The sequence below is a fragment of the Oryza brachyantha genome, chromosome 6 (genome assembly GCF_000231095.2).
Source record: "Oryza brachyantha chromosome 6, ObraRS2, whole genome shotgun sequence".
Classification (NCBI taxonomy): Eukaryota; Viridiplantae; Streptophyta; class Magnoliopsida; order Poales; family Poaceae; genus Oryza; species Oryza brachyantha.
The window spans coordinates 3176197-3191716 of record NC_023168.2 but is presented as its reverse complement, the minus strand read 5'-3'; the positions used below and the strand labels follow the sequence as shown (position 1 = coordinate 3191716).

Sequence of the window (15520 nt, the reverse complement as noted above, 5' to 3'; positions counted from 1 at the left end):
TCAGAAGTTTTATAATATGGAACAGAAGTTGTACGTAATTTTTGTGACAGTAGCAAGTAAATTAGCTGATAGAGATTTTAATAATGACTTTGTTTGACGTCGCAGCGACTTTTCAGAATGCTTAGCCATTCAGCCCTGCATATCAATTCTCGAGTGACAAAATATCTTTAACCCCAAATTCATAGCAAAAGAAAAGGGAACGCTAGAAAAAGGTATTCCGTTGGAACATCTGATACTATGTGTCAAACCTTATACGAGTGTATACCAGACCTCCTTCCTCAGTCCCAGATTATATGGAATTGGGCTATTCACTTATAATTTTTAATCATTCGTCTTATTTAAAAATTTAGTGCAAATATAAAAATTTATAAGTAATACTTAAACTACTTCTAAAAATAAATAAAAAATATTTTTTTAATTTTTTTAAATAAGACGAGTGGTCAAACATTACCAATAGGAGTAATAACTAGGTATCAGATCTATTGTGCTGAGAGCAAGTTCAATAGTATAGCCAACTACTAGCACTAATTCATCTATAGTCAATCTAATAGCCAACTCATATAATAGTTACCTACAAAACATCAATATATGTCCCACATGTTATACACATATTTTGTCTTAGAGCCCATATACAGCTGGCTATAAATTAGTAGCTCACATTTTTTTTCTTCCTTTTATCTCTTTAAAATATATTTATAGCTGATTTATAGTCAGCTTACCTGCTCTGAGTAACGACCGTTCCGTAGCCTCCCTCGTTAACAGAAGCACAAAGAAGAGCAGGGCAAGGGGATCATCATGTCATGTCTAACTAATCCTTGTCGTGCTGTTTGTTTATTCAGCCCGTTTCGGTCGGGACTCGGGACTGCTGCCGTCATCCTCTTCCATCATCCCACCTCACCAGTCACCCAAACCACCCACTCAGAAGAGACTCACGTCCCTTTTGACTATGCCCGTAAACCAAATTTTAAATTTTTAATCTTAAATTTAAATTTAATTTTAAAAATAGTTTTCATGGATATCAAAGTTTTATTAACAAATTGTTTTTCCTTTATAAATATATCGTTTTATTTTTTTCATAAAAAACCAATCAATCGCCCGTGCATTTTTTTATTAGAACAAATGTTCCATCAAAGATTAAGCTATTCATATATTTTTTAATAAAATTAATATTATTATATTCATATTAATAATACCTTCATAGAGTTATACTTTTATATCACATAAACAATACATTAATAGAGTATTTTTTATCAGATTTTTACCTCAACGAAATAAAGTACCAACTATATTTTAAAGAGAAGCCAAGAACTTGGTCATGGAGAACGGTGTCTCCATCTTGGACAGCTCCATCAACAGGAACCGGTTGGCCAACGGCAACCAAAAGTTGATCCGCAAATAAAGCATCCGACGTTGAAGCTCCTTAAAATGGATGGATAAAAATTCTGGCCACAAAATGGCTGCGTTCGTTTGGCCTTGTTGAGATAAACTGCTTCTCGTTTTCCGCCGTTAGCACGCTTTTCAAACTGCTAAATGATGTATTTCATACGAAAATTTTTTATATAAAAATTATTTTAGAAAATTAAATAAATCTATTTTTTAAATTTTTAATAAATAATACTTAATTAATCATATACTAATTACGTTTATCGTTTTCCGTTGCTAGTCAGCTTTTGCAATAGGTTGTTTCGAACGCAGCCAATCAACAGAGATAGTGAAACGCAATGCAATGCATCACAGGTCTGAAAAAAAAAAGAAAATGATCCGATATTGACATTCCGTTGGCGCAAATAGAATAACATCTGACATTGTCACCCGTAGTAACTATCAGATACCCCAAGAATTAACCATTTAACACATTAATCTGATGAACGAATGCCAAATGCCAAGTAATTGCAATCAGATGTCGGGTAAGCAGAGGTAGCGAAGGCTCTTTGCTAGACGGCAGCACGCTGAAGCAGGCTGAGGAAGCGCACCACGCTGTGGCAGCTGGCAGGCTGAGATAGCGCAGAACAAAGATCATGTAGGAGAGCAAGATCACTGCCAGCATCCGAAGTCTAAGCAGGCTTTTGCTTAAAAAAATAGAAGTCTAAGCAGGCTTACACCTTGCACAGTTAAACCGCTTACTGAAGTCGGCCTGGTTAAATGCACTTCTCTAGTGCCCTCACTTCACTGGCACAAGGCATGGTAGACGGGGCAGGAGTAAGAATCATCCAACTGAATATGCAGTGCGGCCCCGGGGAAGCAAATTCAGTTTCCGGAGTCTAGGCCTATGAAGAACTTTGTTCTGCCAGTACTTCCAGATGCTGCATTTACTGTTTTTATGAAGACAATATTACCAAATTGTTATGACAAGAAAAGGTCATTACTGTTTACTGATGAGCAGCATCCTCAACGAAGTATATGGATCGTGAAGAGGCGTTGTAGGCAGCAACTAATGGGGCTGTATTCTCATGTGTTTGCATGAAGCAGACGAGGGCGTGCGTAGAATGAAGAGCGAACACAACCATGAAGACATAACTGATAGCCGTAGTCGGCCGAGTCGTTTAAGCAGTGCAGGACGATGCCTTATTAACACACAGAAAGACAGTTGATCTTAGTTGAATACTACATCCAATCATAAGTTTCTCGAGTAATAAAACTTCAAACACAGCATAGTAAGGTAGATAAGTTATGAGAACCTTAATCAAAGTCAAGCGTTGAGATGATCTTTGGAATAGGACACTGTTCATGGCTGATAACCCACAGAGATTTGTATCAGCAATCTTTAGACATCAGGTTCAGCTCTAACTTCTGCTGCGGCGATATCTGACACCATAAGTGCAACATATTAGACAATGTTAACAGTATAAATGATAAAAAATGGTTACCTCAGTAACAGACAGTAAAATAACTGCCGCTTACTGAATTCTGCATTACCCGTTATCATAGGCTGGAGATTCATCACGGCCACGGTTGTATTGTGGTGACCTGCTATAGCTGCGTGCACGAGCTGGTGACGCACTACGACGCCTTGGAGAGCGCCCTGCAGGGCTGTAACTTCTGCTTGCATAATAAATCATTTATAACATCATCAGATACATTATTCTTCGCGTAAATCTACTAGTTGTACAGTAATAAAAATAACAGTATACTAAATTCTACACTATTCTTCACTAGCACTTACAAACATGTTTACACAATCTACTAACCTAGAAGTTGGAAAATGGGAACAGGTGGATGAATATTGAATGGAAAAAATTTGAAAGCTTTATCTAAGCTGGTTGTGACCATAGAGACACCTAAATCGACATATTGTAACATGTTTACAATGAATGCAGAAACATGATTGTTTAAAGATTTCAAGGAGGGTTGCAAGCCAATAAAACTTCAGCTCGGTAGCAGAACAGACTCAAAAATGGTAATGTGACCAATATAGTACATAATAATGGACAGCTTTTCAACCTATTAAAATAGTACAACAGTTATTTGGCATTTTGATTACCTTCTACCATAGCTTGGACTCCTGCGGTATCTGGGACTTCGACTACGGCTGCGGCTGCGGCTCCTGCTGCGACGTCTTCCACTTCCTAGGCCCCCTGAACCAATCCTCAAACGGCATTCACGAGCAAAATGCCCAGTCTCACCACATTCGTAACACTTACTCTCAGACCCACCGTATCGATCACGGCCACCACGACCACTGCTTGCATTACGAGACAGCTCAACTCTCCATCCATTCTTGCCTATAAAAGAAGCCATTCAACAATTAGAAATTCAAAGCTAACACTACTGTTAGTTCTACGCCTTATCACCTCCCCTCACTACCCCCATAAATGCAGACCCTTTACCCCCTTGACAGTCCCAGATTCCCCACACAACCAACTTGTGTGTCCAAGTGGATTGTGCACAACCATCTATGTACAAACATGAAATGAAATTGATCTAACATAACAAGGGAAGAGGTGTTTGGATGGATGGGAGAGGCAGAGGGAATGGGGTGGACAAGCATAATCCAAACAGCAGTCCATATCACATTTTCTACCAATGAAACCAAGTAGATATAATGTAACAAATGATGTAAGTAATACACATATATCATAGTCTCCAGAAGAAGTTTAACTAACACAAGATATTTTTGTGAGCATACACCTCCCCATTACTCACCAAAAGAATGGTAGAGCAGAAAGTTTCTGAGTTGATGGAACAACCGATAGAGGCTATGTTCCCATAAAAACATTCACATACCATCTAGATCACGAATTGAATCCTGAGCATCCCTCCTGTCATCAAAATCAATGAATGCAAAACCTGGTGGCTTTCTTGCAACCCATACACTGCTTGCACAAAAGAACAATAAACAAACTGCATTAGGACCATCAGCATCAAACAGAATTTGGATTCTGTGTGCAAAATACAAATACATGAGCTTGGGTAAGAAACTTATCAGTAGCGCATCACGAAAATAAGAAAAAATTATAGGCAATAGAAAAAGTGAAAAAGAAACATAAAGAGCATATTCAGCACACAGTAAATAAGCCCATAATTGTTCTACATATCAAAATGACTTGAATTTGTGTTTCGTGATGAAACCTAATCCAAAGAGTAGTGTTTGTTGGAAGCATTGATGTCAGATAGATGTGTACTGAGAATTTGAGAGGTCGTGCTCCAATTTAAACTTAGATGTCAAAGCTGGAAAGTATTGTGCTCTAGAAAGATCAATACATATCAAAGAAAATAATTAGTGACTTTAATTGGGATATCTTAAGTCAGATGAATTCCTCTGATTTCGAATCATAACAGCTCCCTCTTCTATTACACTAACATCAGACAGTGTCAGTTCATGGAAACGTATGCACAGTTAAAGCAGAAGATAAAGCCTACAACATTAGAAAAAATACACAATGGCTATGCACCGTGCACTACTGGTATGACCAATCATCTAGAAGGCGGGATTACCCAAAATTATACATCACTAAAGTACCACATGCGCAGCTGCATATGCCCCGTTCAGAACTCCTTATCAATTATCGTGAGCTCGCTTCCTAAGCTCCTACATGGATGAGTTCTTTTTTTGCGAAATCTTTCAATATATAAATTTCTTAGAACACTCTACTATTACCATAAAATCAAATAATCCTTCATTCATTCATTCAGTACTTTTGAATGGGGCTCGCTGAGGCCCTACAACGACTTGTTTCGTCTGGTGGGCTAGGGCGAATCCAGGGAACAGGCGGGTTAGTCACTGACCTCCGAAGAACTCCAAACACGCGGAACTCGTCCTCGAGCTCCCGAGCCGTCACGCGGGGATCCAGGTTGCCGACGTACACGCGGGCCATCGCAACCACCTATCAATTACCCCAAAAAAAAACAATCAGATCATACAACGAGCCCCCAGAACCCGAGAACCACGACGCAGAAATCGGCCCCCGAGACCGACAGATCCGAAGCCCGTAACGGACCCGTGCTTGCGAACCGACTAGATCTAGGGTTTGGTACCGGGATAATCACCGAAAGGGGACGAGAGGCGAGAACGTATATACAGGCATACAGCACACACACACACACACACCTCCTCCGATCAATCTCGAGGGACCTCGCGTCGGCGGCGGCGGCGGCGGCGGCGGCGGTGGCGGTGGCGGCGGCGAGGGGGCGGAACCGCACGGCGGTGGCGAGAGGGGTGGAGCTGGGTGGGCGAGATCCCGAGATGGAGGGTTCGAGAAGGCGGAGAGGATGATATACGTGGCCACGTGGGGTCGGGGTTGGGCTCGGGTGGGCCTGTAGACTCCTTAGGCCTCGTTCGGTTGGCCCGGGAACGGCCGGGATTGGGCTGCAATCCCTGTGAATCAGCCCGACGCGGATTGAATCTCACTCTATGGAAGAATACACGTTCATTGAAGCCTAGTCGGGATTCCTCCCCGGCCCATCATAACCTTTCCCACTCAACCTGGCCTAGGAAAAATCAGCTTGGACACAGGTGTGGAAAAAATCCTCGGCGTGGAGGCGCAGACAAGGCGCGACGCTGCGGCGACACTGGAGCTTGGACACAGGTGTGGAAAAAGTCCTCATGATTTTGCCCACAGGCCCTGTACCATCTCCAAATAGTACGTGATCTATTTTATTTCCTTTTCTTAGAGTTTTTCATTGATACATGTTCTAGTTGTGCAACAATTCTCAATCAAGACTTATTTATTTTGGAGTCGATGCATTCTAATGATGTGAATATAATATTTCTGTCATTTCTCGATTTCTCAAGTATGGCTTCAATTTTTTAGTTTTGCAATGGTTACAACAATAAGAGATCATGTTAGAAAGAGGAAGATAGAGGTGGACGATGATATGATGCTATTTATTTTCCCTACACAACATATTTTGAGTTCTAGAGGAGGAAAGGAAAAAAAGCGTTGGCATACTTCGAAGCTAACGGGGGAGGAAGCTAATTGAAGGACATGTCCAGAACTGTCGGACAACATTCCAGATGAAACCAGAAATATTTAGAGCCCTAGCTAATTACCTTAGGATTAAAGGATTGGTTGATGGTACTAGAATTAAGGTTGAAGAGAAGCTAGCATTCTTCTTATATATTCTTAGTCACAATGCTTCATAAGAGGATCTTCAAGTAGAATTTGGCACAGTGGTGATACCTTTTGATCGTCACATAAAATATTTCTTCAACTTGGTCATCCATAGACTCTCCAATTGATTTCTGAAACCTCCTGATCCTAATCAAGTAAATTTGGCACAGTGGTGATACCTTTTGATCGTCACATAAAATATTTCTTCAACTTGGTCATTCATAGACTCTCCAATTGATTTCTGAAACCTCCTGATCCTAATCAAGTACATTTTTATCTCTCACCTCATATATTATTTTTTAAAAATATTTGTATCACATTGTTAGAAAAGGTGTTTTCAAAAAGTAGATCCCTCATGGGTATGTTTCGACGCTGTTACTGTAAATTAGTTGTTATGTTACTGTATTTTTGTCTTAGTGTTACTACATAATTCCTGTGAGACGAGGGGTGAATTTAAATAGACATAAGGAAAAACACATAAGGGGATTGACTCACAAGAGGACTCTTTGACCAATCTTTAAATGAAAAGAGGGTGATTTTTGAGTCTTGAAAAGAGTGTGGGAGATAGGATAGGCCTTTGGGAGGCCTGGAAAGAGAGAGGGTATGGAATAACGTATACTAAGGAGGTGCACGTATTACTCCTGCTCTCTCTATATATATATATATAGAACTACTATACAGCGCTCTGAGTGCTACGTAATACACACCGCGTCACATACCAAAATCAAACCAAACCCCCACACCACCCACCAATAGAGCAATCACCCCACTTATACAAGATACAGTTAAATTTTAACTATTTGAATTACTTGCAGGTTGCCCCAAACAACGTATGTTAAGTTTTGACTCTTTTCAATCAAATTTTAACTTACTAAAGCACGAATACAAGCCAGTGAACGCGAGTTAATTTTTAACTGAACAACCAACACATTGTTCAATAAATGGTCAGTCACTCTTGAGTTCATTCTTGACTCAAGACGCAACACAACGCTACCTACGAAACCAATTATTTTTTAACTCATACTGGATATGACACAGCACGATTGGGTATACGACATGCTTGTTTGAGTGATTATTTTTTAACTCTAACTCCAAAAGAGTATATGGTGTTGTTTTTATAAACGCTTTAATGGTTATTGTTTTGGATAAATTCACTGTGACAGCCACATATGTTACATTTGTAATACGAGAAATAGTGATGAATATTTTTTTACTAAAAACATATCTTGATGTACTTAAGGTCATCCATTTTACGATATATCGTTTTTTACCAAAACAATGATAGCGTACAAGTATTCATAAACATAGTGTGTACCCCCAATATGCTTTAAAACATTCACCATGCTAACTCTCGTGTAAAAAATTTGTTTAAAAAAGATTACCTTTGTTTATATTGTAAGATTTTCTGGCCTTACCTAAATTCATTCATTGATAAATGTATATAATTTATATATGTGTCTAGATTCATTAGCATATACTAGAAAGTCTTATATTACGAAACAGAGCAAGTAAATATTATACGTGTAATATTATATTTGTATGCTTTATGTGCACAAATTTACATAGATATATCTTTATGCATGTAAATTCTTTGTATACACAAATGTTATAGGTATAAACTTAAATATATACAAATATTTATATATATAAATTTATATATGCAAACTTGAAAAAGTTACTTACGGTGGAAGTGTTCGCGCCCATTAGTCTTTTCAGACGACCGACTGCGGCCGCGTTCTTTTTCTAGATTGAGATCCTCTGCGTTGAAGAAAAAAATGCAGAGATGCTACGTGATTAGCATTTGCTTGGTTATTTTGGGACGTTAGATCTTGGATGTACGGTCAAAAATAAAGGCTACGGTCTATCGCTACAGTACTCATGGAACTAAGCATCTAAACACTGTTGATCCACTGTTGCTGCAGAACGAAGACGCTGTTATACTGCGTATTACTGTAGCACAAGGCACAAAATACTGTTCGTACAGTACTCACTGCATTTACAGCAGAGGAACCGCACCCTCTTTTTCTACTAGTTTTTTCCTTGGCCCTCGTCAGGTTCACAACGCTGTACAAACTTTACTGATACGTACGTTCCCCTAGCTACCACCAAGGTACAAGTTGAATTTCCTCGTTTCGTATTTGAAATGACTGAAAATGAGACGTGGTCGTGATGTGTTTGGTCTAGAGGCAAGGAATCATGCTTAAAAATATCTTAAGATATCAGAATTTTAGTATAAACTTTTAATAACTTAAATATATCATATTTTTTACACTAAAAAGTGTGGTGTAAAAAGCATGTACCTAGAGGTATTTTTTTTAAGACGGTAAAAAAACTCTTAAAATAGATGCAAGAGACTTACTTTTTTTCAGAAATAAATCTAGTTTGCAGTAGCTAATAAATACTCCCTTCAATTCCACAATTCATGCCGTTTTGAACAGATTTTAATAAAACTTTTAAGCTTTAGCTATCAACAACTTTTAAAATATTTAATTTAAAGCCAATAGTATAAGATATGAGTCTTAAAAATACTCTAACAAAAGTGCTCTCTCTGTCCCAAAATAAATTTAGTTTTTAGTTTTTGGAAAGAATGTTTGACGCTTTGTCTTATTTAAAATTTTTCTATGATTAATATTTTTATTATTATTATTATATGATAAAATATTAATATTATTTTACGAGTGACTAATTTTTAAAAAAATTATAATTTTTTAAATGAAACATGTGGTCAAACGCTAGATTTTTTTAAGGATAGAGGTAGTGTTTTTAGAAGGAGGTGGTAAGCAATAGGAATTTTAAGGGCACGTATAACACATGTTTAACTGTCTGTATGTTATGAAATTTGTAAAAAAAACCCAACCCTATATGTTATGAAATTTGTAAAAAAATCCCAACCATCTAACAGACGACCACAGCGTCTCTTCGCGAAGAGACAGCAGAGGTGTATGCTCTAATACCAAACCGACACCGCTAGCACTATTGTACGCCGCGTATTGTCTATTCGCTAGTACCATTGATTACCTTGATTTATGTGTCAAGGATAAATTAAATATTTTGCAGACAAACAAATAAATAAGTCATTGTACGAGTTGTCTATTTAGTTGTCTGTATATATTAAATAGACAATGACCGTTTATACTATTGTACTTGCTCTAATAGGAAACTAAAGTTATAGATATGTTTTAAAGATAACTGCATCAAAAACAACAGAAAATATTAAAGTGAAGGGAGTAATTAATATAAGATGATGGTTCTTTTATGTGTGGCTACGCTACAAGCCACGTAAATGCTGCCACAGCCAGCACTGCTACCCGTCAACACTATAATAGCACAAGAAGAAACAAATGACGGTCGATACTCGTCGTCTTTGTTTTGGGTTGAAAAGTCTCTTGCATCTATTTCACGTCACATCTGGTCATAATTACATACTAACTCCGTCCAAAAAAAGCTTTATTTTGTAATTTATATGTCCAGTTTTGAGTGTTTGACTATTTATAAAAATACATAAAAAATAATTTGCGTAAAATATTATTTATGTTTTATCATCTAATAATAATAAAAAGATTAATCATAAAAAATTTAAATAATACGAAGAGTTATACCGCTTATTTTGGGACGGATTGTGGAATTTTTTTAGAAATAATATTATTTTAATGGAAAATTAGAGGCCATCTGCGAAAAATCTCAAATTTAGTGCCCTATCGAACGGTGGGTATTTGATTGGGCCTGTCAAACTGCTGCGGTTCGACACCCACCATTTGACAGGGCCCACCACCTGATGATGGGTTGTTCGACAGGCTCGTTTAAAACTACTAATCGAGCACCACTAGTTCGACAGGTCCAGTCCAGGGTATGTTCGACATGACCTATCGAACTCGTAACCCTATGATCTTCTCCCTCTCCCCACGTAAATAAGCACATGATAAATATATAGCCATATATAAACACATATTCCCTTCGTTTCATATGATAAGGCATTCTAATTTTACCTAAATTTATTTATAACTCATAAATCTAGACACATATATATATAATATATATTGATACATGAATAAATTTATTTTAAACTAAAAAATCTTATAATATAAACATAATATGAACGGAGTACTGCACAGCAAAAAGTCTTGCTATAAATTGTGACCGAGCCAGTGTCCGAGTGCCCATTATCGTAGCTCACCCACTTCCAACGACTCCTCGAACACGATGGCCGCCGCAGCAAATGCTGCCGCCGAGGTCGTGGGCAGCGGCGATGGTGCCCTCCTGGCCGGCCGCGACCACGTCGTCGTCTTCCCTTTCATGGCCAAAGGCCACACCATCCCGCTCCTCCACTTCGCGGCGGCGCTCGCGGCGCACCACGGGGGCCAGCTCCGCGTCACGCTCGTCACCACCCCGGCCAACCTCCCCTTCGTGCGGCGCCGGCTGCCGGAGTCGTCGTCGTCGTCGGTGCGCGTCGTCTCCATCCCGTTCCCGGCGCACCCGGAGCTCCCGGCGGGCGTCGAGTCCACCGACGCGCTGCCGTCGCACTCCCTCTTCCCGGCGTTCCTGCGCGCCACGGCGCTGCTCCGGGAGCCCTTCGCCGCGTTCCTGGCGTCCCTCCCGTCGCCGCCTCTCGTGCTCGTCTCCGACTTCTTCCTCGGGTTCACGCAGCGCGTCGCGGAAGACGCCGGCGTCCGGCGCCTCACGTTCAACGGCATGTCGGCCTTCTCCCTGGCGCTGTGCTTCACTCTGGCCTCGAGACGGCCACACGTCGACGTCGAGGACGGCGCAGCGGTCCATGTGCCCGGCTTCCCGGAGAACGTGAGGATCACCGTCGACGAGGTCCCCGACGCGGTGATCCAGGGGGGGAACCCCGATGATCCGGTGACCCAGTTCCTCGACGACGAGGTCCGCATCTGGGAACACCGCAGCGCGGGCGTCCTCGTCAACAGCTTCGCCGCGCTCGACGGAGACTACGCCGCCATCCTCGAGGCGTTATACCCCCCGGGTGTTCGCGCCTGGCTCGTCGGCCCACTGTTCCTCGCCACCGGCGAGTCACCGGAAGACGACGACGACGACCCGGAAGGCTGCCTCCCGTGGCTGGACGAGCGCGCGGGGAGGCCCGGCTCGGTGGTGTACGTGTCGTTCGGCACGCAGGTGCACCTCCCCGCCGCGCAGCTCGACGAGCTCACGCACGGGCTAGTGGAGTCCGGCCACTCCTTCCTCTGGGCCTTCGGCCGGTCCGACGCCACGTGGTCGCCGCCGGTGGACGCCGGCACCGCGGGCGGCAAGATCGTCCGCGGCTGGGTCCCCCAGCGCCGCGTGCTGTCCCACCCGGCGGTGGGCGCGTTCGTCACCCACGCCGGGTGGAACTCCGTGCTGGAGAGCCTCGCCGCGGGGCAGCCGATGCTGGCGTGGCCGGTGATGGCCGAGCAGGGCGCCAACGCGAAGCACGTGGCGGACATCATCGGCGCCGGCGTCCGCGTGGACCGCGGCCGTGGGCCAGGCGCCGGCGTCGGCCGCGCGCAGGTGGCCAAGAAGGTCCGACAGCTGATGGACGGCGGCGAGGAGAGCCGCGCGATCCGCGCCAGCGCCGAGGAGGCTGGGCGCGCGGCGCGGTCGGCCGTGGCGGAGAACGGCACGTCACGGGTGGCGCTGCGCCGGATGATCGACGAGCTGCGGTCGAGCTACGTCGACGGCGAGCGACGCGCCAGCAGCAAGACAGCGACGCCGAAGAACGGTGACCGTGGCGGACGCTGAGAGGGCGACGTGACAGCGTCGATCACTCGAGCCATGCTGCTACATGGAACCACGGGGTGCAGGCAGAGGGAGGTAGGTGCCGCGTGTGAGCAATCGACCCCCATAATAATGCGTATTGCTCCCTCTAGTCAAGGTTATGACGTCAGGACATGAAAATTATAATTACAGTGGTGTTTTTGTTCTTATGGGATTAAGGTTTTGTGTAGTTCCCGATGGGGCTGGGCTAGATAACGAGCCAGCTCGGCTCGGTATAGCTCGTTAAGATAACGAGCCAGCTCGGCTTGGCTCGTTATCGTAACAAGCTAAAAAAACCTAGCTCGGCTCGGCTCGTTATAAAGCTCGAGCTGGCTCGTTAGGCTTGTGAGCCATGTATGAAAAATTAATGTAAATAATTTTTTAATAGATTATACAAGCAAATTTTTATTTTAAACATGTAAATCATATGAAATTGTATCTAAATATTAAAGTTTGAACCAATAAATCACATAGTGAATCTATGAAATATTGAACACATGTATTTCGGGGTGGAATCAATGAACGCCGACGAATCGTGTGTCTTTAGTCTAGCTCATTAGGCTCGCGAGCAGCTCATGAGCCAGGTCGAGCTGGCTCGTTATCTCTAACGAGCTAAAACGCTAGCTCGGCTCATTAGAAAATGAAAACGAGCCGAGCCGAGTCGAGTTTGTCACGAGTCGAGCGAGCTAACAATCCACGAGCTTTCTGTCCACCCCTAGTTCCCAAAGTCAAATCGAATTTTTGGACATTTAAATAAAGAATTAAACATAGATAAAACGAAAAACTAATTGCATAGTTATGAGAAAAATCTTGAGACGAATTTTTTGAGCCTAATTAGTCCATGATTAACCATAAGTGCTACAGTAACCAACATGTGCTAATAACGACTTAATTAGGCTCAAAAAATTCATCTCGCGGTTTTCAGCCGGGCTATGAAATTCATTTTCTCATTCGTATCGAAAACTCGTTTCAACATCGGTCAAATGTTTGATATGACCTCTTTCCCAAAATTTTTTTTCATCTAAACAGGCTCTTATTATATCTGCTGAATAATATGATTTTATGATAGTTTTTAGATATAAACAACTAAATTAACTAAAACTCTCTTCACCTTTTTCGTGTTGGTTAGTTCAAAACTTTTGGAACTACCTCTTGAACTACCTCCAGTAAGTATTTTTAAGTTATTTATCAATGATTAAGTTTAAGAAAAAAATATTACGATGGTTTTAATAAATGAGGAACAGATGAGACTAGAAGAAGGGTAGGTCAGTAGGTGGTGGCCAAATTGAATGAAATAGTTCATAAGACAAGTAGTACTTTGAGAGAATCTTATATTTGGTAATAAGTAATAAGTAATCTATGTTTAGTAGTCTAAATTCATCCAATACTGACAGTCCCTGCTGGAACCAAACATCACCTTAATCTGTTGTTTCCTCTGTTTTACGATGTAAGATTTTTTATCCCTGTCTAGATTCGTATGGATGCTAATAAATCTAGACATATATATATATATATATATAAATTATATATATTCATCAATTGATGACTTTAGACGAGACTAAAAAATTTTACAATATGAAACTAATTAATTCAACGAAACAGCTTATACAGATATCATTCTTTGATGCGTTATGTTCTTATTATTGTACGTTGATCATTTATGAAGGAAGAGCGTACAAGTTTGAGTATTTGACACCTACATTTCTTTTTAAACAATCACCGCTACAGATTTTTCACCTAATTTCTCTAGTTACAACATTTTCACAATTAATATAATTAACTCTTTTAATACCTATGAATAGGTTTAAAACATTTTATATTTTGGGGCTCAGAGTAATATACTCATCCGAGGAGGAAGATTGGTTTCGTTTTTTATTAGATAAATGATTGTCTTATTTTTAATATCTATTTTATAATATAAATAATAAAATTAATTACTAAAAATATATTATTTAGTAATTTATAAACCGACGTGTAAAAACCGATTAATAATCCACGCTGGCCATAATTAAGACAGCACAACATAACTGCAGGCCTGGTGGTGTGGGTGCCACACAGCGTGCATCTGCAGTGTCCAGTCCATACTCGGTCATAGAGAGGCAGGGCTACGACCTTACAATTCCAAAGAAACCCAGGCCGTGCTCGTGGAAGAAGAGGTAAGTTAACTTATTGATAGATTAGTAAATAATTAATTAATTATTAAAAAATATAAAATAGATTAATATGATTTTTTAAAAACAACTTTTCTATAGAAATTTTTTTAAAAAATACACCGTTTAGCAGTTTGGGAAACATACGTGTGGAAAACGAGAGGGATAAGTTATCTAAGCGGGGGCAACGAACTCAGCCCCACTTTGGTTGTTTGTGAACTCCCTTAATTTTGAATAAATTCTTTGTCCCAAAATATAGCTACCAGTACCGAGGAAATATCTTTAACAAATTCAAATCTGAAACAGTGAATTTAAGTATTCATCTGAAACTTGTCGAATGTTCCTGGGTTTCGACATCTCGCTGGTTGCATGAACACCGGACATGGCATTTGTACTTCCTTCTTCTTCCATAAATGTTTGACGTAGTTGATTTGTTTGGCGTAGTTGATTTTTTATACACGTTTAACTATTTATCTTATTTATAATTTTTAAAAAATATGTAAATATATATAGACATAAAAGTATATTTAATAATAAATAAGATGATATAGAAAAATAATTAATAAAATGTATTTTTTAAATAAGATGAATAGTTAAATATGTATACAAAAGTCAACGATATCAAACCTTTAACATCGTGCACTCAAGTTGTAAAGATGTTTCGCCCGCTGACTCTGATTTTTTTCTCCATGAGCTTCAGAATTAACGGAATAACGCTGGTTGCATGAACACTGGACATGGTTACTGTATCTTTTAAAACAATTTAAAAGAAAAGTGTTATTGCCCCCCTCCAACAACGAAACTTAGATTAGCATTATTGGTCCCCCTCCAAATCAAGCAACGAAATGGTTGGAATGTAGGGTTTGAGCAACGGAATAATACCCATGATTCTCAATAGGAAAACAAAGGAAAATCAATCAGATCTCTTTCTTTACATATGCCATGTGCTGTAAGAATGGTTGTTGTTATTTCTAACACGCGCACTTAATTCCTGCGTTCCAAACACCAACTTACTTATATATATATATATAATTGACGTGTTTTATACTCTTGCTAGAAAAATGTCGTCTG

General features: G+C 40.5%; 2 protein-coding genes across 4 annotated transcripts; one reads left to right on the top strand and one right to left on the bottom strand.

Moving 5' to 3' along the window:
* Positions 1 to 1733: 1733 nt before the first annotated feature.
* On the bottom strand, positions 1734 to 5649 carry LOC102702013 (serine/arginine-rich splicing factor RSZ21A). Of its 3 annotated transcripts, XR_005812062.1 has the most exons (7): positions 5549 to 5649; positions 5227 to 5324; positions 4225 to 4313; positions 3482 to 3722; positions 2917 to 3039; positions 2679 to 2805; positions 1734 to 2564 (listed from the first exon to the last, which is right to left on the bottom strand). XR_005812062.1 is itself a non-coding variant. In XM_040525337.1 (6 exons), the coding sequence occupies exons 2-6, from the start codon at positions 5313 to 5315 to the stop codon at positions 2784 to 2786; spliced, it is 564 nt and encodes a 187-aa protein (XP_040381271.1). In that variant the 5' UTR covers positions 5316 to 5324; positions 5549 to 5649; the 3' UTR covers positions 2507 to 2783. The 3 variants fall into 3 exon arrangements, 2 of the variants coding, with proteins under 2 accessions (XP_040381271.1, XP_040381272.1); XM_040525337.1 differs by having other exon boundaries at positions 2507 to 2805; XM_040525338.1 differs by lacking the exons at positions 5227 to 5324; positions 5549 to 5649 and having other exon boundaries at positions 2507 to 2805; positions 4144 to 4227.
* Positions 5650 to 10719: 5070 nt separating this feature from the next.
* Positions 10720 to 12733, top strand: LOC102701554 (UDP-glycosyltransferase 73B4-like). Its single transcript, XM_040525269.1, has one exon. It carries the CDS (start codon positions 10752 to 10754, stop codon positions 12282 to 12284), a length of 1533 nt encoding a protein of 510 aa, XP_040381203.1. The 5' UTR covers positions 10720 to 10751; the 3' UTR covers positions 12285 to 12733.
* Positions 12734 to 15520: the final 2787 nt, after the last annotated feature.